Source organism: Pimephales promelas, chromosome 24, assembly GCF_988280905.1.
Source record: "Pimephales promelas chromosome 24, fPimPro1.hap1.1, whole genome shotgun sequence".
NCBI classification, from domain to species: Eukaryota; Metazoa; Chordata; class Actinopteri; order Cypriniformes; family Leuciscidae; genus Pimephales; species Pimephales promelas.
The window spans coordinates 21,171,939-21,195,163 of record NC_142792.1 but is presented as its reverse complement, the minus strand read 5'-3'; the positions used below and the strand labels follow the sequence as shown (position 1 = coordinate 21,195,163).

Genomic DNA, 23,225 nt, shown 5'->3' with positions numbered 1-23,225 from the left:
GGAGATATCGAAAATCAAAATTTCGACCAGAAAAAAAAACGACAGTGTTACCCCTTACGTTTTTTTTTTTTGGGCGAAAAATTAAGTTTCCCCAATCTTCTCAAAACTCTGGATTCTGATAGAGGGTAATGAGACTTAGACCTGAGTGCAACAATGGAGGCTCTAGACCCTTCCAGAGCGGAGATATCGAAACTCAAAATTTCGACCAGAAAAAAAAACGACAGTGTTACCCCTTACGGTTTTTTTTGGGGGGGGCGAAAAATTAAGTTTCCCCAATCTTCTCAAAACTCTGGATTCTGATAGAGGGTCATGAGACTTAGACCTGAGTGCAACAATGGAGGCTCTAGACCCTTCCAGAGCGGAGATATCGAAAATCAAAATTTCGACCAGAAAAAAAAAAACGACAGTGTTACCCCTTACGTTTTTTTTTGGGGGGGGGGCGAAAAATTAAGTTTCCCCAATCTTCTCAAAACTCTGGATTCTGATAGAGGGTCATGAGACTTAGACCTGAGTGCAACAATGGAGGTTCTAGACCCTTCCAGAGCGGAGATATCGAAAATCAAAATTTCGACCAGAAAAAAAAACGACAGTGTTACCCCTTACGTTTTTTTTTTTGGGCGAAAAATTAAGTTTCCCCAATCTTCTCAAAACTCTGGATTCTGATAGAGGGTAATGAGACTTAGACCTGAGTGCAACAGTGGAGGTTCTAGACCCTTCCAGAGCGGAGATATCGAAAATCAAAATTTCGACCAGAAAAAAAAAACGACAGTGTTACCCCTTAAGTTTTTTTTTTTTTGGGCGAAAAATGAAGTTTCCCCAATCTTCTCAAAACTCTGGATACTGATAGAGGGCCTAGAGACCTGAGTGTTCTGTCGATCTGTCCTACCTTGTCAGATTTTCCTACCGTAGCGCAAAATTATAGCCATATCTATCGGTTCATCCTACCTCGTCGTAAAATCCTACTGAGCGTTTCTGCTTCGCGTCTGTGACTAAGTTACATAAAATATTTCTGTGTAACTTTGCCGAATTTTCTTATTAGGCCATGTTACGGTGATTTTACAGTGCAAAGTAACGTTACCTCTTCAGATTGTCCTATGAAATAAACGATAGGATGATTTTACGTTGCAAAATGCCTCATCAGATTGTCCTACCAGTATGAAATAAACGAGTAGAATGATTTTACGTTAATGTTTTCATGAAAAAAATGCTAATATGAATTTGCTTTGTATGAATGTGAGAGTAAACAGTTCTCATTACTGCTATATATCTTTGTATAGTAATAATTGACAAAAATAGTGAAAAACTTACCTCAGATGAAGAAGATCTCGCGCAAGTAGTAAAATATTATGGGCGTGTTGTTCAGCGTGACAAAAATGACATATTATTGATGTGCGCATGCGCAGTAAGCCTTGGTAGGACAATCTGACGGGTAGGATGGAATGTCAGAACACCTGTTGAAGGTGAGGCTCCGCGAGACTAGCCGTCTTCAGGCTTGCAGTGCAGACTGAAACACAAGGGGGCAGCACTCCAACTGGGGCTTGACCATACAACATAAATCTACAGTTAAAGGCGGTGTGCTTAACTTTCAGAACACGTTGTTCAGGTTCATCCTCTGAATGCATAAAACCAAAGGTCAATAACACCAAATAATGTTTTATTAATTATTTAATAAGAGGTTTGTGATATTTGGGTCGAAACAGTCCTAGAAAAAAAAAATGTCATTTTAAATCAGCTATGCTAAAATGAGTAACATGGAGAGTTTACCCTGACAGCACACGTACATCACAGAGACGTCTATTTGATGTGTGTGTTTACATCTGGAATACATATTTTTTAGAGTGTTTGCTCATCTGCAATAAGTCTATAGGACGTTTCCTGTCAGATGTCAAATAGACGTTTAGAAGACGTCTTTACACATTCAGAAACTATATATACACAACATGCCACAGTTGTAATAGAAATCTTTTTTGAAAAAGCTATTCCATTAACAGATAAGCTTATCTATTATAAATTCTACAAGTCAGTCAAAATGTAACACAATAAATACAATAAGATGATGAACTCTAGTAAAATGTGGTCATGAGTATAAAAATCTTTCTAAATCATGTTGATGCAGGATGATGTTTAAGTGTACATATGTGGCTGTTTTAGATTATGTTGGACATTCTCCGTTGTGTTTTAAAGCTGCAAATTTTCAATATCTTACAGCCAAAAAGCACCCGCGCCCTCAGTTCACTTGGACGTGACTGTGATTTATAAAAACGATATAAATACTGTTCGTTTTCTCACACAAACCGCTCGTTTTGTGTCTTAGGCCATCAGTGTGTACTTACATTTACGAGTCATTAAATCATGTTTAATTTGGACTTCTCAGTGCATGCTTTTTGAGGCGATGACCATTGACCTCCATTATATGACCGACAGACAACAACGGTTTGACCTAAAAATATCAAAATTGAAAATACTGTGGAAACAAAGAGGAGAGGATGCCCTTGAGGTAAGCTAAAACATATCAAAAATGTATTTCAAAGTGAACCATCCCTTTAACCAGGTCCCAGACATACTTACATACATGACCCATTAGCCAGGCTTTGAACCAGTGTGCCTTAATCTGTATTTTCTGCAGAACGCACTTAATGTTTACAGAGCTGATGATGGCGATTTGTGTAGTGTCAAAAAAAAGTCTTTATAATTCACTTTGTAATACAATAACTTTGTAAAGCAGTCATTACATTAGAACCGTATTTTTCATACAACAGTATGTTTCAGTGAAAACACTTTTTTTTAACAAAAACAGTTTGATTGTTTTTATGTTTTTTTTTTTATTATTCAAAATCAATACAATAGATTCACAATAATACCAGATAAAGCAATTTATCTCATTTTGTCAATTCACATTAGGCGTTACAGGAACTTAGCGTCCAGGACCTTTGAGAGCTGGTGCTGGCCCTATCTGGGCAGGAAGAGCGTGTTGTGTTGTCCTGCGCATCGACGAGAGTTTCCAGACGCTGGAGGCAGCTACGTAGGGTTTAGACCTCCCCTTTTATCCCCAAGGACACATGGCTTGCGATGGCCTCTTCCATACTGGGCAGAGAGTGTTTCAGGGATATTTAGTTTGCGGATCTCCTCCGTGTAGGGAAGAGGGTCTCGGATTACCTTTTCAAAAAGGAATGTCATCAAATTGATGACATAGCCTTGAAAAAAATAGATATTACGCATGTTATTTATTCAATTGAAATTTGTATTTACTGTGAACAACGATAAATTTGTTTAACTTACACTGTGTTGCCTGTGATTTTAATGGCCTCATGGAGTATATTCCTTTTTTGGTCGATGTTTTAGCCCGAGGACGATTTGCGTTCTCGTTGAAATGCATACCTGCCAAATAAAGTCTGAAATAAAAACATCAAAGTTATTAAAGACATCATTATAGAGGTTTTAGTCATATGAATTGGAAAACACACCTGCACAACATCCCAAGGTAAGGATAAACCACATTCCTGTGTGCAAAACGTAAAATGACACGGTGAAAAGACTCCAAAGACGAAGTTTGAAGGTGAGGACTGAGTTTCTCCATATCGTTCATCATTCTCTGGTTTGTAAGAATCTTTTCGACAGTACATAGTGCTTTGGTTCCTGTAACCAAAATTACAAACAATTACAATTGGTTACTGGTACACACTTTCATTTTAGGGGTCTGTGTTATAGTGTAATACTACTGAGTAATATCAATGTTCCTACTATAGGGTGTTTTAGGGTTAGTTGCATGTAATCACGCATCATTTACTGTGTAACAAAGACAAACATACAGTATTTATGAAAGTAAAAATGGTCTGTACATTTACAAATGTTAAGCGATATATTTTGTCAATTTGAAACAAATAAATGTAACGTGGTCACCTGGTTGGAACCATTTGCTGCGATCAGTCGATTGACGGATTTCATGGTCGCACCGGGGGAATGATGGGTCGTCATGTACGTGAATGTCTTGAATATGGTTTACCAGAGACTTCCATTTTGCTACCCGCTCCACAGGAGTTTTTGAAGTGGCTGCGGTCCAGTAGACGTGATTTTTAATGCTATGCTGCCACTTTTTCACTACCTCACAGTCCTTATCTTTGCCGATTTTTTCCAACTTCTTAGACAAGCCTGAATAAATGAGTATTTACAATATCACATGTACTCTGGACATAATCACGTCACCCTTGAACAAAAGGAAATCATCAACATTTACAATAAAGAGGAGAAGGTACCTTTCTCCAGATGCCTGACATCGTAGAACTGCGGTATGTTTATTTCCCTCAGAAAATTGTTGATCTGTGGATGGCGATCTGTAACAATGCATTCAAGCTTCACACCATGTGCCTCTAGATGTTCAAGGCCTCGTTTTAATCCCTCCTTTTCCATATGGTCACTTCCTGCTACCTCATTTCTCTATGGGGAAGGGTGGTGTTGGTAGTTAGTGCAGTTGAATTTAGTTTATTGATGAATTGGTACTCACCTGCACTAGCTGTATGTCCAATATGATGTTGCTCTCAAGGTCCATTAAGGTATATGCACCATACTTTGCTGAGTGGCCTAAAATATATATGGTCATAATAAATTATATGATTTTTTTTTTTTAAAGAAAGACTGACAACATTATATACAAATTTAATTAATCGGCACAGCTAACCTGGCGAGTCCGCTCTCATATCACCACCCGCTATCACTTTGTCCCCCCGGCTTAGCTGGCGCAAGACTTCCTCTTGTTCTTTCTTCCACGTATAGATTATTGCAGGTTCCAGATACATGCTGGCATGCTTTCGAAAAGTGGTGTGTGTAATCATCTTGACATGCATTGCGTTGAATACCTAAGTCGTCACACACAAAACATTTTTGTATTTAATCCGTTAATTTATATTAGTGAATTTCAGTATTTCCTTTCCAAGTACCTTTTGTAATTTGAAGAAGGAAGCGCCAGTGAAGTGTATGGCAGCAGATAACTGGAGGTTGCCCAAAGGTGTGCTGCCGACAACAGGTTGGCTTTGCCATTTTCTAAAGTATTGACAATGTGGGCACAGTTGATCGATCGCAACAAAAGAACCTTGTCTTCGAGGCCGAACGTCACAGCATCTCGTGCACACTGGGCAGGTTTCAAACAGTTGTAGGAGGCACTTTTCAAATACAATGTATTTTGTATCCCGCTCTATCGATGTACATCTTCAAACGAAAGAAGAAAACGGATTACATTCCAATAAAGTTATGTGATTTCTCGTATAACGAGAATAAAGAAGGTAAAATCCACTTACGGAAGTTGTGATGACTCGGCTGGCTCATATGTTGTGTCCTGGCTATCAAAGTCTTCAAAAGAAACCCTTTTCTCCTCCTCCAGTTCTAGACAAGATGTTTTTGCTGGCCTAAAATCCTTCATAGGTGTTGAAGGACCTACACTTTTACATGACACCTCTGTCTGTGTTCCTATGAAAATAAATAAAATAATTTAAATGTATATTATATGTTATGTACTAAAAACATTAACTTCAACTTAAAAACAAGCCTGTATGTGATATGACAGGAAAAAATACAACCAATCAACCATTAACACCCCTTTAAAAAAATACAACGTACAATATGTCACATTATACATTGAAATGTCTGAGCATTGCCACCAATAAAGACTTTTTTTTGTATAAAAACAAACCATTATAGGCACATTTGAGTTTAAAAAAAGTTGAGAGACGCTACTCACATGAAGTACAGATATAAACACAAACCTTCGCTTCTGAATTTCGGGGCCAAGGTTGGAAAAGCCAGCTGTGATGTTAAATTCAGTTCTGTTTGACAAGCTACATCCTTCACAGTTGGACTCTTCTGTGACTGATTAGACACGTACACATAATTATTAGATATCAAACGATCTGTAACAATGCAATACTAGCCTATCAGATTATTATACATTTACGCACGTAAGTGTGTTGCACAATTTCTGTCGGATCCAATATAGAAGGAACAGCATCGTATTTTAATCTTAATCGGTCTGCAAATCCAGTCTCGACCTGTGTCTTGTTTACAAAACAGTCCTCGGTGAAATGTAGCGAACAGATGGTCAATGTTTTACCCACGTCAGCAGGAACTTCATTAAAAATAAAGTTTAACCACGCATTCCTGTTAGAACCCAGAGGAAGCTTGTGCAGAGACTGTTTTCTTCCACAGCCAGGCACTGCACAATATTTGGTAAACGGCATCTTTATTGTTCGGTAGCTCGATCCGGTTTGTCATCACGAGGTAGGTAGGCATCTATGTTATTTAGCTATGCTATGCGTGTCATGCGCGAGTCGGTGGGCGGGGCTAAACCGGCCGTGTTGAAGTAGGCGTTGATGTTCTTCTGAGAGGGAGTGTTTTATCCTCTTTGTTGTCATAGTTCCCCACTTAAACTGTGTTTGTAAAGAAAAGTTGAATAGAAGAGTAGCCTGGTACTCGTTTTTCCCTTCATCCTTTCTTTGGTTATTGTTGCTAGTATTGTTAATATCGTGCCTTACTGTCTATGATTAGCCCTCAATCGGGTCATGGGGTCTATATTGGGGTCTATAATAAGATTGTGTGACTTTTCACACACAAAAAAACTGGGCTTGATTCGGTTGTTCTGAAGGTATGTAAAAAAAAAAAAATGTTCACTTATCTGGTCTTCAGGGTCAATATGACCCCACATTGAAATGAATGGGAAATGTTAAAAAAAACTAAATATATTTTCTTCATGTGTCAAAAAAAAAAAAAATCCGACATAAATCTGAATTTTACACAGAAATGAAGACCTAGTACTAGAGCATAAATGCAATGTATCATAAAAAAAATAATATTCCATATGCAAGCTAATGGTGTAGTTGAGGAATTGTGTGGTATATGGATACAAAAGTACGTTATATCTCCAAAAACACAGCATTCATGAATAGATAAGTAAACAAAAAAAAATGATATATTATTTGTATGATTAAAAATGTATATTTTTTGTACAATTAATCAATTGTTGGGGTCATATAGGCCCAGAAGTGTAAACAGGAAACGAAGACCATTTGAAGGTTAAAAACGAGTCGTTTGCTGAGGCTGGTGTCAATAAAAGCTTGGACTAACAAGGACGTTTTCAGTTCTGAAACATACAAGATATTCTCATAATATGAAGACCTTTCAGATGTCAAAAGCTCAAGGAAAATTTGATTTCTCAGTTCATCACCACTTTAATATTCAACAATATTATTGATCTACTTAACATCGACACAATTTTCTTCTAGAAACAAACTTGTATTATTTTCATGTCATCCCCGTGAAGCTGCTTTGATACAATCTGTATTGTAAAAAGAAGTACTGTTTGAGCTTTTCTATAGCTCAAACAGTAGTGTTGGCGCTTGCATCGCTAAGGTCATGAGTTCGATTCCCAGGGAAAGCAAGTACTGATAAGAATGTAAATGTGTACCTTGAAATGCAATGTTAGTCGCTTTGGATACATTGTACTTGACATTTTTTGTTATTATTTGGGACGGGGGGTGGGACTACAACCCCTGAATGTTGGTAATCAAACATTAGACAGTAGCGTTCCAAGTATTTCCCTTACTATTGCAAACATCCTTCCATATATCTTTTGTTCAACAGAAGAACGAAACTCAGACAGGTTTGAAACATCCCTTTAATTGTTCGATTCGGTCGAAGTCAGTAAGTGGGAAACACATATAACCATTTCTATTGCCATGACTGCTGTAAATGAAACAAGACTTTGTCAGGTTCAGTTGATTTATTCACCAGTAAATTAATGCAAGGTAGATCCGAGTGCTGCTCAACACTTTAAACACACACCCCGCTGTGTAAGGCAGTAAAAAGGCCACTTACAGGAGAAAAAAAAACAAAACTTCAAGGTCAACTTCAGGACAGATTGCCATAAAGCCATCATTCATTCTCAACCTCAGCAGTTCTGTGGTTTATACACATCCACACATCCCCTCAATTAAAATAAATACCACCACAGCAAGAACTGCCAGAAAACGAGCCATAAAAAAAAACCCACCAGGTCTATCTGGTCATAGGGTCTGAAGAACTGTGGGGGATTATTTTTTGATTAGAGCATTGGAGATCTGATGCATATACTGTTCTTAAATCTAATACTGACCTCTAAACATTGTACAGAAAGGATCTTACACGTACATGCTTCTGAAAAATGAGTCCGAATTAAAAACAAATCAATCCACGTAAAACAGTCGGCTCGGTCTAAACCTCGAAGGATTCCTTAAATAGCAGCTAAATTAAAACTCGAAGGAATGACGATGAATCCAGACTCGTGTCTCTGCTATAACGTGTGGCCTTCTCTGATACGACGAGCAGCGTTTACAGTAGGACCACGAGTGATTTCACAGTAGAAGAACCCATCGGTTTCCATCACTCTTCTAGACGATTAACGGGACGCAAAAGAACGGTTCTAGATCAGACAGACAGAGTAGATTTGTGGGGTCAGTCAATGAGGGTGGGTGACGCGTTAGGCTTTCTTTTCCTGCAGGATCCCGTGCAGTTCGTCTGCGTCCTCGGCCGTTTTCACGCGCACGAGCAGCGGGACGGGTGTGCTGGGGTTCTTGTCGTCCACGGGAGGGTTTGGCACACACACCACCATCACGTTGTTTTTGCCAGTTCGTGAGCAGGGCATGGAGGAGGGCACCATGATGTTCAGCAAGATGTTCCCTACGAACACACCAGAAGAGCCAGTAAGCACACAAACAGCCAATCGGAAGCCTCACTCCAGAGTGATTTTTTTACTGGTATTCTTGCATGAAGAACGTAGTCTATTATATTCGTGCTCGTCAATAGTGAGTGACAGTTAAAAATCGCTAAGGTGGAGCCCCGCAGAGGGGCCATCATTTCATTTAAGAACGTTAAAAATAATAAAAACAGACATTTTACCTATACATTACCAATTAGTGAAATATCAGAATATAAATATAAAAACTTAACTCAAATTAATTCATCTTAATCCAAACTTTTAAACAGTAGTGTAATTTTAACTTTTTTTTTACAGTACTGGTCAAAAGCTTGGATTCAGATTTTTTAAAGCACAACTCAAAGACCCTTTTTTTGATATTTGAAAATAATTCATTACTGTGATGGCAAAGCTGAATTTTCAGCAGTCTAATGTTACACGATCTTTTAGAAATCATTACTCCGTGTCCTAACGACACACGACTAGGGTTGGGTATCGAGAATCGAGTATCGATTGGAACCGAGACTAACTTTTCGTTTTTCCCGGAATCGTTCAAAAGTTACAATTTCGATTCCTAGTTTCGATATTCACAGTCCGCCGAGCGGAAGAAGAAACCGCTGAACAACACCAACGAAGAAGCGTCTACCGGAAGTGTTGGCATAACCGCGCGAGTTGAACATGAGTAGCTTACGTCGGCGGTCTAAAGTGTGGCTTCGCTTTTCTAAAAAATTAACGAAATCTCGGCAAAATGCTAAATTTGTGACAAGTATTTGTGACAGAAGGAGTATTTCCTTCAGAAAGGCCGTTGGTTAGCAAGGTTAGCTAAACTTTTTTGACCCTGCCTCTTAAAAGAATCGAAATCGAGAATCGTTAGGAACCGGAATCGAAACAAGGAATCGGAATCGTTCAAATTCAAACGATACCCAACCCTACACACGACACAATAACATTCCAGCGACAGCAAGTGTGTCCGTCCACACTAGACGCGACTGTGAGACGCCACACGTCAATCAAAAATAACAGCCATTCAGAACAGCGTGTGGGCGGAGTCTCTCTGTGAAAGCGCACTGCTGGCCCGCACTGACATTGGAAATGGGTAAGGACATAATCAAATCAAGAAACAACATTAAAAATTAAAACATAAAATATACTCATTAACTAATTTTGTTGTGAAGTACAGTTGTATATTTTACTCATTTTGAACTCTATATTACATGCTTTCAAAATCTGAGGTAAATTTTCCGTTATGGTTTGTGGCACAGTGACCTATTTTTAACTAAAAATAAATAATGTGTACTCATAACCAGTGTAATTTCTTCATTCTGTCTGCCGCGACGTTGCAGAAATAGGAACCGTTTCTAAATTAGAAACTTCGCGTGTCGCCGTCGCGTCTGGTTAGGACAAAAACTGATGAACATGGAAAAGATACCCTTTATCGAGTGTTGCGGCGTCGCGTGTAGTTAGGACACGGTGTCAGTGTGCATATAAACAATACCCATTATTTAACACAAAATCGGGGTATATTTCAGTGACTTGACAACTGTGTTGACCAATATAGTCATAGCCAGGAGGGCTGCAGATGATGTCAATATACGGTCTTAATAAAAATAATAAGACCCAAAAAAGAAAATTTAACATTAATTACTCTCATGTTGTTCCAAAGCCACAAGAAGATCTTTCTGATGAAATCTGAGAGCTTCCTGTCCCTCCATGGACAGCGACACAACTGACACTCTGATGCTTCAAAAAGTTCATAAAGAGATGGTAAAACTAATCAATGTTTTAATGCATGTAAAGTAGAGCCCGACCGATAAAGGATTTTGAAGGCCGATACCGATACAAATATTTTTGGGTTTTAAAATCCGATATTCCGATATATCGGACGATATTTTTTTGTATTAAATATTGTTGGATTTCACACATGTGTAAAAGAAAAGCTAACTTTTCTGCACAAGATACGTTTGATACTTTTTCTCTATGTCTAAATGTTCACTCCTCACAAGTATAACTTGACTGTAACTAGAGATATGCTAGTTATAAATACAGTGATCATTACTTTATTTAGGCAGAAAAAGTTCATTGTTGTTTCCAAGCTCATTAATGTTAACGTTAGCGGTCTTCCACTGATGATAGTGGCATTAGCTATCTTTGTGGTTAGCTAGTCTATGATGAGCCATAATTTAGCAATAGATAACATCACACTGCAAATTGTAAAACATACATTTTCAATAGAACAGGCCAAGGAGAGATGATTGAAGCGTGTTTCGTCCATTTTTATTTTATTTTTTAAATATTAATTTATCTGCCATTATAACTGCCGATACCGATATTTTGGAAAATGCCTAATATCGGCCGATAATATCGGTCTGGCTCTAATGTAAAAGCCTCAATTCAATCTGTTTACTATAAAGCGAACGAGTCTCTACAGAAATGTTGAACTAAACCACTCAATTTTTAAAAAGTAAAAAAAAAATGTAAAAGTTTATGATCTCTTTATGAACCTTCAGGGTGGTAGTTGTGTAGCTGTCAAAAAAAAATATTTTGTGTTCAGAAGATTAACGCAAGTCTCACGGGTTTGGAAAAGGGATGGAACGATTACCGCTTTCACGACAAAATGTCCAGACAGTCGGTATTATTGTTGAAAATGAAATCAAGAAAATCATCTTTGAATAAGGTGATTTTGAAAACTGGCGGTAAATCCAGTCCAGCATCAGTCTGACACAGAGAAACGTTGTTTTTGTGTACGAGAAGACATAATGGATGACGCTTTTAGGTGACGTCCGATATTGTACGAACTATTATGTTATTGTTAAGCCCCATTAAATATATAAAACAATATTGTAAAGCAGCATAAAGTTTGTTCATATGTTCAAGACTTCTGAAGCCATTCGATATCTCATACATCTCTCCTCAGTCAGTCAAACAGCGCGTCACGTTCGGTTCCCACAGTAACACGAGGATCAATGTTCACATTACAACACTTTTTGTAGAAAGAGGTCTGTGGTTTTTTATAAAAGTTCTTTATCTCTGTTAGTAAATGAGGAGTCTTTCACCCGGGTGTCTGTCTGATCACACTGGAGTCGAGAATTGTTCATGCGCACAGTAACTGAAACGTACAACTGTTAAATGAAAAGCCTTAATAATAGATATGATACACTAATCAGCACTATCTATTCTCTTCCTCTTGTTTTCTGCACTTTTCAATGTAAAGACACTATCGTCAACGACGCCATGTTTCTTCAAGCGCTTCATTCCCAACATAAGCTGCTCTATATTGAAGCCTCTCATAATACGTTCACCCAATGAAAGATTAAGATTATTAATGGTCTTTCTTGTTCTGTCCTATCTATCAAAAATTGTTGTCTCATGAAAAAGCAGCGCAATAAATAAACTACATTAAATGATGTTTTTCCATCACTGTAATTTTATAACAATACAAAAAGCAATGTGGAACATTACATTTCATTTGTTCCAACTTAAATGTTTGTTTTACGCACTTTAATAACATTTGCTGCTGAATTATCCACTAACCTCATCTATAACAGCATTTTAATGAAACGAGAGAGTGCGTCCACGTTGATGAGAGATATGAGTTATTATAATGCACTGCTATTGACGACGGTCATATAATTGAATAAAAAAGTGCATAGAGCTATTCATTTGTTTGTTGAAATGTTTTCAGTGTGCGTATCAGTTCTTTTTAACAAGACGTGATAATATTGATCATTTTGGTCGCTACAATCGTGATATGAAATTCATACCATTACGACATGAGGGTGAGTAATTACTGACAGAATTTTCATTTTTAGGTGAACTATCCCTTTAAACTACAAGCTAGATGACAGCATTTCATGAAATGTCCTGCAGGGGGATCCAGATCTTCACTAATGGCCAACAAACACACCATGAACCTCTCATATAAATACTTCATTTGATAAAAAGGTGTTTAAATCACACAATTAACAGAGCCTGACTACTGTCATCAGCCTTTCTTTACAGATAACGTCAAGCATCTTGATGACTTACCCAGGTTTGTGTCGGCGCGCACTAACAGCTGAAGTTTGCTCTCAGCCACCATCTTCAGATGCAGCGTCCCAACCCCCTTCTCCTTAAACTCTCCGTCCTTCTTATAAAACAGCTTACACCTGTGGAGAGATCATTTTGATCATCACGTACACGAGAGACACGGGTGCTGCGGTTAAAGATCGAGAGAGGGGTGGTGTGTACTTTTTGGAGTAGAAGGCGTCTTTCTCCTTGATCTCTTTCACCACAGGAACAGGCGGCTCCTCTGATTCTTCCCCATTTTCATCTAAAACAGAAGAGAAATTCACATATTACTGCATTCTTCTGAAATGTGCTGACTGATACTCTAAATACGAGTCTGTCTACTGATTTCATATTTTTTATCAGCATTTCTGCTATAATCGTGGATATTCTTGTTTTAAGCGTGTTCTGTATAAAAGGTTTGAAATAAAATAAAGCATACATTCATGCTTTTACATTTATTACAGCCTTCAATTTGCATATATTTTAAGTTTTTAAAAACATGTTTTTGTAATATTTATTTAAAACAATTTTATGCCAAAACTAAAAATAAAATCCAGATTTTTAAAATTTGATAAACTACTATCAAAATAGTTGTTGGGTGCATTGTTGTATAAACATTATTTCACCCTTTTCTGTCAGCGAATATATGAATGATATTCTGTTATTACAGAGATGCATTACTCGGGTCTGTTAAATAGTGCTGTAGCGGCGCGTCGATGACGTCGATGATTCGATGTCAAAATTGCGTCGACGTCATATTTTTGCGTCGACGCTTCTTTATTTATTTTTTGCATGTTCCCGGCGGTACAGTACGGAAGCCCTGAACCGCAACCTAAAAAAAAAAAAATCTGTAAAAAAAAAAAAAACTGTAAAAAAAAAAAAAATCTAGCATTTCGAGATTAAAGTCGAAACGTTTCGAGATTAAAGTCGAAACATTGTGCATTCATAACAGTGCGAGTCCACTGGCACAGAGCGCGCGCGTGTGTGTGTGTGTGAAGTCGAACTGCCATGGATAAACACAAAATAGTAGCTTTTTACTTTTATCTGAATTACTTATCTTACTTTATCGTTATAAAATATAATGCGCCGGAATAGACTTTAGCCTATAGGAAAACCAACACAGAAAACACTTTTCAGACTGGATGGAGAAATCCAGCTTTATGAATGAATGAATGAATGAATAGGGCATTTATATAGCGCTTTCATATATGCCTACACTCAAAGTGCTTTACAATCATATCAGAGAATCTCTCCTCAACCATAAGTGGTTATTAAATCTTAGGAAATCACAGGATCAGGCCAAATGATTGGATACAGAATGATGCACTTAAAATGTATCCAGGGCGTATTTACGTTGAAGAGGGAGACCGAACAGTTACTGTTGTGTTCTCGACCCAGATAGTGTTGACTAGACGAGCACGAAAACACCTCAGAAACACTGCCACTAACACGTGTGACGTGTGTAGAATTTTGTTGAAAGCCCAGATAAAAGTAAAAAGCTACTATTTTGTGTTTATCCATGGCAGTTCGACTTCACACACACATACGCGCGCGCTCTGAGCCAGTGGACTCGCACTGTTATGAATGCACAATGTTCCGACTTTAATCTCGAAACGTTCCGACTTTAATCTCGAAACGTTCCGACTTTAATCTCGAAACGTTCCGACTTTAATCTCGAAACATTCCGACTTTAATCTCGAAACATTCCGACTTTAATCTCGAAACATTCCGACTTTAATCTCGAAACATTTCGACTTTAATCTCGAAATGCTATATTTTTTTTTTTTTTAGATTTTTTTTTTACAGATTTTTTTTTTTTTACAGATTTTTTTTTTTTTTTAGGTTGCGGTTCAGGGCTTCCGTTAGTACAGCTTGCCACACACACGTGGGAGACCGAAACATTGCAGAATAGAGGACGAAGACAACTAGAAGTGAATGTGCTATCCATTAAATGAATCACACACAGTAAACAAACCCTTAAGAAAAAAAACTTCGCAATTTAGACGCGCAAACTGGGTGCCGGTGTGGTGAGACGTACAAGCTCGGGCAGATTCGGCCTGAAGTTGTTCCCGGACGCGGCGCCGGGCGCGCTGTTACAAAAAAAGGCATTTACACACAGCCAGCCACAGTCTTCCTGGTCTTGCGCACCCAACGGGTCATTTTTGCCGTGCGCACATTCGCGCTCGTGCGGACGTGTCGAGTATAAACAAGGCTTTACTCCGTGTCAGCACGCGCTCTGATCAGTAGGTGAACTCCGCCTCCGACTCCATTTCCCTCCTCAGCTGATATTAATATTTAAACATTCTCTATGATAAAAAAATGTTTGTAAAAAATATTTTAATAACACGGTTTTGGCGGTTGTAGAGTTATGATGGTGTTCAAATACATAAAATTAGACTAACGTTAGCCAGCTTATAGTATCTTGATTCAGTATGCTAGTATTTATTTGAGATATTGTTTTTTTATTAATTGAGCAGCAGAAAAAAAATTCTTTATATTAGTCGTCCAATTAGTCATTAGATTAGTCGACTAATCGATAAAATAATCGCCCAACTAATCGTTTAGTTAATAATCGTTTACCCCAGCCCTACTGTTAAAGGATTCGTTTAATTAAAAATGGAAATCCAGGCATCATTTACTCACCCTTAAGTGGTTCCAAACCTGTATGAGTTTCTTTCTTCTGCTGAACACAAAATATATTATGAAGAAAGTCTGTATCCAGACAGTTGACATGGCAATATGAAAACAAATATTGTGGAAGTCCGTGGGTCTGAAAATATCAACCTTTGTGTTCAGCAGAAGAAAGAAATTCAAACCGGTTTTACACAACTTGAATTTGTCCATTTCTGCAGAATCTCTACAGAAAGAATAAACCATTTTCTCCCACATTTCAACTGAAATGTACCATCCCACAATTCCCCTATAGCTCAAACAGCAAATAAATAAAGAAAAAGACCCTAATAAACCCTACGAAACGTAAAGATGCCATGAAATAAAGTAAACGCCACAGCATCAGTTTTAGTGAACACTGCTCTGCTCGTACCTGCAGTCTGGGTGTTGCTGGCTGTCACCGCAGGACTGACAATGCTGACCGCAGATCCAAACACCGACACGCCTGGGGATGAGGAGGTGGTGGTGGAGAAGGAGAAAGAAGGCGCTCCACTGGACGCCAGCGCACCGAGCACGGAGCTGTCCACCTTCTGGCCGAAATTAAAAGAGACGCCCGGAGCCGCTGCAGCTGCCGGTTTGTCATCATCCTTGTCTTTAAAGGAGAAGAGCTGCGGTGCTGCTCCGCTAACAGCAGAACCCGCTCCGCTCGACACAAGCCGCTTCTCCGCCCCTCCGTCTGACGTGCTGCTGCCGTATTTCCTCTCGATGCTGGCCAGGTGTCGCTCGTAGTCCCGGAAGATGGGGTTCAGGTCACACAGGGGGTTGTCGTTGACGTGTTTGGTGATCCAGTCGCGCACGGAGCAGTTGAGCGCGGTGAGCTGCCGGTTGTACTCTTTAGTGCTGGGGGCGGAGCCGTTGGAGGTGACATCATCCGTGGGCTTGGAGGGGACGGAGCTGTTGAAGGTTAAAGGACCTGAGGATGAAGAGAGACGCAGGGTGACTAAGAGCTCTGAAGAGATGCCGCCCATCCTCCCTCTCTGACTTAGAGTGTGTTGCCAAGTCAAGTGACCCAATTCAAGGCTACGTCATGGCCTATATAAGAACGCTAAAAGGTAGTGGGGCAGTGATGGTTCTCTTATAAATATTAACTGGGGGGGTTGCATTCCTGTCACTTTCCAGTGTAATATGTCGTGACAAAGTTTGCTTTCCCTGAATAGCCGTCGTCAGTGGTAGAAAACTAAACATAAAATAGCTTTTTTTAATTAAGTAGTGGTTTACTGAACAAATTGTATTTCTGCCTTTGAATTAATTCAGTTATAATTAAGTTTAAGGATAAAAAATGATATCTTTGTGCTGTAAAGTTGAACTCAATCCCTTACTTGCAGTATTAAAGGGTTAGTTCACCCAAAAATTAAAATTAAGTCATTAATTACTCACCCCCATGCTGTTCCAACCCCGTAAGACCTTCGTTCGTCTTCGGAACACAAATGAAGATATTTTTGATTAAATTTGAGAGCACATAGACTGCCTAAGGGACTGGCTCTTGGCGGCCCAGAAAGTCAAAGAAGAAAATGTTTAAATATTCCATGTGACTACAGCGGCTCAATTATAAGTTTATCAAGCGACGAGAATACTTTTTGCAAAAAAAAAAAAAAAAATTAACGACTTTATTCGACTATTCCATTTCTTGATTGTTGGCCTGAAACGACTTCCATACGATTTCCACGACGCATGCGCGAGAACTAAACTGAAGTAGTTAAAGGAGATCGCAGTTCTCGCGCATGCGTCGTGGAAATCGTATGGAAGTCGTTTCAGGCCAACAATCAAGAAAAGGAATAGTCGAATAAAGTCGTTATTTTTGTTTGTTTTTTTTGCAAAAAGTATTCGCGCCGCTTGATAAACTTATAATTGAGCCACGGTAGTCACATGGAATATTTAAACATTTTCTTCATTGACTTTCTGGGCCGTCAAGTGCCAGTCCCTTAGGCAGTCTATGTGCTCTCAAATTTAATCAAAAATATCTTCATTTGTATTCCGAAGATGAACGAAGGTCTTACGGGGTTGGTACAGCATGGGGGTGAGTAATTAATGACTTAATTTTCATTTTTGGGTGAACTAACCCTTTAAAGGCTAATAAACTAGCCCAAACTAATAGCCTAAATTCAGCTGCTATTTATTTATAGATGGAATAATCAACACTCAAGTAATAAACTATGCAAACACGTAAACATGTTTTCACAATAACTTCTACATTTATTTATTTTTTACTCCATTTCATTATTGCAATAATTTATGTACACACTGGCTGTGATTTTCAGGAGAGATAGTTTAAACAGACATTAAATAATCAAGACTATTAAATAATAACAATCAAAAAAATGTTTAATGCAACAAGCCAAGTAAAATATAATTAATATGTGAGGTAAGTGCATGTTTAGCGAAAGAGGTCATTTGTCCAGCTGACTAAACGTACAGCGGCGTGGGATATTGTTTAACGCTGTTTTACTGATGTCTTTCCACCGTAGAAACACTGAGCGAATACGTTTCAGTAAATTGTACTGTATCTTTCAACAGACCTTCAGGTGTTCATTCACGTTTATAAGGAAGAGATCGTGTTCACTCGTGCTGCGCTGCTTAAACTGAGGCGCCTAGCGATCGGTCACGCCACATTAAATAGCGCCAAAAAGCCATTTATCCATTGAATTTCGTGAATAAATGGACATCAATTGAAAAATGACATCGTTTCTTATCGAAACAAGTACCATTAATCGCAATAAGCTCATAGCTTCTTGGTTGACTCAGATGATCATAACATGACCCCAGGGAAGGCAGATTGTGTACCTGAACTGACTGTATTGGGAACGGGCAGAGAACAATCGGCTACGGCTCAGAGAACAGACTCGTCTTCTTTACAAGCTGTATTGAGTCTGTTGCAAATCTCAAAACATACGTGTACTGTTAGACCCTAATTACTATGTCAAGTAAGAAAAACTAGTTTTGTGTAGGGTTGGGTATCGAGAATCGATTGGAACCGAGACTAACTTTTTGTTTTTCCCGGAATCGTTCAAAAGTTAAAATTAAAAGTTAAAAAAGTTAAAAAACCGCTGAACACCACCAACGAAGAAGCGTCTACCGGAAGTGTTGGCATAACCGCATGAGTCGAACATGAGTAGCTTACGTCGGCGGTCCAAAGTGTGGCTTCACTTTTCTAAAAAATTAACGAAATCTCGGCAAAATGCAAAATTTGTGACAAGTATTTGTGACAGGAGTATTTCCTTCAGAAAGGCCGTTGGTTAGCAAGGTTAGCTAAACTTTTTTGACCCTGCCTCTTAAAAGAATCGAAATCGAGAATCGTTAGGAACCGGAATCGAAACAAGGAATCGGAATCAGAATCGTTCAAATTCAAACGATACCCAACCCTAGTTTTGTGACATACGGTAAACCTCAACAATGGGCTGGGCGGGGCACATTCCCTACGACAAGAGAGTATTTTCGGGTCGGTTTGAATATCGTCACACCCCTACTAGCCACGAATTAATGTTTAAATAAAGAGTAATTGACCAAGATATGAATTAAATCTCAAAAGTGCAAAAACAGATTTGAGAAAAAGCTCATTTTTGGTGCAAATACAATTGAACAAAACCATGTTACATTAATATCATTATTACTCCGGTCTGAGCTAACATCAATTTTAAATGCCAACATGTATTACAGTATTACCAGAAAGTTACATTCAGTTTCAATTACTGACTTTTATTATTCTTTATAATTTACTTCATTTAATTTTGATAGCAATTTGCAAAGTTACCTGAAAACATTTCGGGTGACATTTAAATCTTTTTTGACGACTGTTAATTGTTTTGATATTAAGTTAAGAAATATATGTTTCTATCAGCCACAAACTATGCAATTAATAACGTAATTATGTCTCATCAAAACTTGTGGTACACTAATGAATCTCATTGGTTGTGTGACAGTTTAAACTCATGAGATGAAAGGAAGGTAATCACTGATGGGCATCATGTCAGACTGGGTTGGTGCCACAAAGCTAAAAATACCAGTTTGTGGTTGAAGTAAACAGTCTGTGATTGCCAACTGAATAAAGCACAAACACAAAAGCTGTGGAGATCTGAGAATACTGCGGCCCAAAATAGACTATGAATTGAGACCATATCCATAGTGAGCCACAAACAACTGGATTATTTATGAAGGTGGAAAGAGCAGTACTGTCAGCGCATGACTCTCGCTTCAAGACAAATAGTAGCACAGCATATGTGCTGTATGTCCAAACAACATCAAAAATCAGTCAATTAATAATAAATCTACATTTGTATTTAACTAATATATGAAAAATATAATACTAATCGAATTTTGCTGGCCGTAAATGAATCTATAAGCCCAAAGCAGTAGCTCGTGTAATACTAAGTACATGCACTGGGTGGCGTTGTGGAGAGCATTAACAGGTTGATCGTATTAGATCATATAATGTTGTCGTCCGCCTCGAAGTTTGGAATTACTTAGATGAAAATGATCGAATGAATATGACTTAATAACAGCATCACCACAATGAGAAATCCCATGAAATCCAAATGAGGAAAGACAGCTGTCCATCACTGCATCACGTAAGTGAATATTCGAATGCAATATTTGAGAAAAATGCCCATCCCTAATTTGCTGAATGTTGACTTGAAATGAGAAAGTATTGTTTGAGTTCATATTAACAATAAAATAAAAGCAAACGCTATGTTTAACAGTTCTGTTGAATAATGTGTTGGGTATGACTGTTGTTAAACAGAGAGCATAGACTAAAGAAGCCAAAGAATGTGAGCGCTGTGTGCGTTCAGGCACTATCGTTCTCAGAGCCGCTCGTCAAAATAAAAGTCCCACTTCTAACACCGGCCAATCAGAAAAACATACCGGCCGAGATATTTTAAAAATGCCAAATATTGGCCTTGGCCAGACTGTTCCGACTACTACTATTCAGTTTCTGTATCTGAAAACTACAGTTAGAACTATACCTGAAGATCCTGGAAAGCACTTAATCTAATTTTTTTTTTTCTGGTATCTAACATTTTGGTGTCATAACCTTGTTTATTACAATACAAGGTTAAATGGGTCAAAAACAACCATTTTATTTTTTTAATGGTGGGGCAAGTGAATCCAATGGAGAGATCTCGCGAATCGGAATCGAGACTTAAGGAGAGATGAATATTTACATTGTTAATCTTAATCATAATTCGGTTACGACAGTCCGCATGGTGAAATCTCAAAGATTCAATATTCCCATTAGTATACTTGATCGGTTTATGAAGATCTTTATATTGTGGACCTGCATGAAATGACTCTTGATGGAGTTTATTGCAGTTTCTAAGGCTACGTTCAGACTGCAGTTACATATTGCGACCTCAATCATATCAACTTTTGAATCACTCCAGAGCAAGCCTAAATGATGTGGTAATGTACCTTGTATGTTTGTTTTATCGATGTAAACCAACAACTGTAAAGAGTCTTTGAGTGTCTAGGAAAGCACCATAAAAATTACATGTATTTTTATTACCACTACCAGGTGTCTGTTAAGTCACAACACTGGTGTGAGATGACATGAATTGACATTATGCACACATAAGCAGTTTGTTCTGCTGTGTATTGGGAGTTTACTATATCAATATAGTAAATATAAAAAGCCTATCTTGTTCTGTCGTATCTACTATATAACTGCCCCATTAAAAGTAAATAAATTATAATATAATAATACACATTTACAATGAACTTTTTTTCATGAATGAAAAAAACAAACACTTACCACTGTTAGTTTTAGCAAACGTGGGAACGTTAAAACTGGCAAAAGAAGGAGCCACTGAAGCCACGCTGCCATTGGTCAGGCTGGACATAGGTTTGAAACCAGCGCCATTACCAAAGCCAGAGAATGACCCTGTCCCTGTGGCCGATGTCAGAGAGAACCCCTTAAAAGCTTTGAAAGCCCCTCCACTCTCTCCCTGTCACACAAAAACAGAAGTCAAATATAAATCAGCCTCTAAACACATGCTTGGATGCCTGCCGGGACACGGGAGGAGTGTTACCTCTGCTCCGGCGGTACGACGCTTGGCTTTCTTGATGGAGCGATTCTTCATCACATCTTCGGTTGCAACTGAAAACATTCCTGCCTGAAGATACAAGATACTATTTTCAAACGTTCAATTATTCTTGGCTGAAGCACTTAACCGCTTAATCCGAAGTAAACATATCTCATAATGATGTACAAGTAAAATTAAAACCAAGTAGTTTTGGGATTTTTAGATACTATGGATAACTGCATTTCCACTGGGAATGTAAAGATGTTTCACAGTGAAAGATGGCACACCTCCTCTCCTTCATCCTCCTGGTCCCAGTTCCTGTCCGTCAACTCTTTCTCTGCAATCCTCTTGGCCATCACAGCTCAGCTGTCAAATCAAATACATGGCAAACGTTTAGTCAGCAAACACGTTGGAGACAAATCAAACGAAACAAAGTTGGGATTTTAGGAATTTCCTTAAAAACTGGAACTAAATGAAAAAATGCCAGATAAGATTACAAGGGACGTCTGTGACGTACACTAGCAGGAGTTCTTGGACCAAATTAAACTATCAACTGATCCTAGAAGACGCCTGGTTTAATGCTCGGATCTTAAACACACAACAGGCCTAGGGTTAACGTTAGGTTCGGTCAACGGTGAAATCAGTTGAGGTCTCGGGTTCATGACCCAGGAAGGAGTCCTCGGTCAACCAAAACATCACATTTGACTCACTAAAGAGAGAGACAACATTCAAAACCACATTGTAATATCTACACAAATTAAATAATGCTGAAAGTCCCTCAGATATTAACAACATGAGTCATTAACTACGTCTTTGGAGGGCATTTCATTTAAATGACGTGACAGATTGAGCAACTACCGGCAGATGCATATTAAAGATCTCAAATATGATTTTAATCGACTAACTTCGGAATCAAATCGCATTATAATACACTAGCAACGAACTGATCTGTTTACATGATGCGTTTGTGTGAATACGATGGTTTAAAGGTGCTAATGACGGGCCGGCTCTTAAATAAAGATAAATACGACGTATCACGGATCTGTGTGAAACAAACCACTATTTAATAAAGTTGTATACATACCTCACACAATTTCCCGCCAACCGTTCGCGTCACACACACAGTTTCGACTGGTTGTGCTTGAATGATGACCGCGGGAATCTCAATCTCGCACATACAGAAGCAGGCCGCGCGCTCACACCGCCATCTTACAAACGCATCGCGTGTGCACACAGGGAAGTATTCTGCGCATGTGCAAAAAGAAGCGGCACCCGCGAGTCACAGTGCGCATGTGCGAAGAGCAGTAACGGCCGCAGGAGTTTGTGGGAAATGAAGTCTCTCAATGAATTCGGCATGTCTGGAGTGTCGAAGAGAACGTAACGAATGTCTTAAAAAAAATTTAAACTTTACTTACAAATCCAATAATTGCACACACAAAATGCCTCAAATCTCTTGCAAAATGAAGCACTCAAAATATTACAAACACATCTCTAAAGCAAATATTTGTCTTGCGTTGCCAACACCTTTGCCATAATATTATAGTTTTGGATAAATCACAAAGACTACACACATTTACTCAAACATAAGGTGCTTCTTTAATGAGATTGCTTCAATCATGAGCAAGTAATTGGCAGAGAGATGATGAAAAAATCATGGCAAACAGCAAGATTGAAACCAACCTTTTTTTTTTTTTCCTGTAAGCATTTGTGGTTGTGAATGAATACAGTATTTAAACAGTCTGAAAAACCTATAACTTGACCTTTGGTCTATAGGCCTA

At 38.4% G+C, this 23,225-nt stretch overlaps 2 protein-coding genes across 2 annotated transcripts; both read right to left on the bottom strand.

The window, feature by feature from the left end:
* Positions 1-2,094: 2,094 nt before the first annotated feature.
* Positions 2,095-6,312, bottom strand: LOC120462166 (uncharacterized). The gene is made up of 11 exons (XM_039650675.2): positions 5,949-6,312; positions 5,757-5,859; positions 5,292-5,460; positions 4,935-5,202; positions 4,676-4,853; positions 4,502-4,578; positions 4,254-4,434; positions 3,901-4,149; positions 3,465-3,636; positions 3,280-3,392; positions 2,095-3,194 (listed from the first exon to the last, which is right to left on the bottom strand). The coding sequence occupies exons 1-11, from the start codon at positions 6,225-6,227 to the stop codon at positions 3,019-3,021; spliced, it is 1,965 nt and encodes a 654-aa protein (XP_039506609.2). The 5' UTR covers positions 6,228-6,312; the 3' UTR covers positions 2,095-3,018.
* Positions 6,313-8,090: 1,778 nt separating this feature from the next.
* Positions 8,091-22,692, bottom strand: nup50 (nucleoporin 50). Its single transcript, XM_039650682.2, has 8 exons — positions 22,532-22,692; positions 21,735-21,813; positions 21,454-21,537; positions 21,177-21,369; positions 15,807-16,346; positions 12,944-13,025; positions 12,743-12,861; positions 8,091-8,700 (listed from the first exon to the last, which is right to left on the bottom strand). Exons 2-8 carry the CDS (start codon positions 21,801-21,803, stop codon positions 8,501-8,503), a joined length of 1,287 nt encoding a protein of 428 aa, XP_039506616.2. The 5' UTR covers positions 21,804-21,813; positions 22,532-22,692; the 3' UTR covers positions 8,091-8,500.
* Positions 22,693-23,225: the final 533 nt, after the last annotated feature.

Bases quoted from the DNA above. Each gene is read 5' to 3' on its own strand.
- nup50 (XM_039650682.2), bottom strand. From the start codon at position 21,803: ATGGCCAAGAGGATTGCAGAGAAAGAGTTGACGGACAGGAACTGGGAC. The intron at 21,538-21,734 runs GTGTGCCATCTT...TTGTATCTTCAG, and splicing joins AGGAGGATGAAGGAGAGGAG to GCAGGAATGTTTTCAGTTGC. The intron at 8,701-12,742 runs GTAAGTCATCAA...GTGTGTTCGTAG, and splicing joins GCGCGCCGACACAAACCTGG to GGAACATCTTGCTGAACATC.
- LOC120462166 (XM_039650675.2), bottom strand. From the start codon at position 6,227: ATGCCGTTTACCAAATATTGTGCAGTGCCTGGCTGTGGAAGAAAACAG. The intron at 4,435-4,501 runs GTGAGTACCAAT...CCTTCCCCATAG, and splicing joins TGGACATACAGCTAGTGCAG to AGAAATGAGGTAGCAGGAAG. The intron at 4,150-4,253 runs GTACCTTCTCCT...TCATTTATTCAG, and splicing joins TGTCAGGCATCTGGAGAAAG to GCTTGTCTAAGAAGTTGGAA.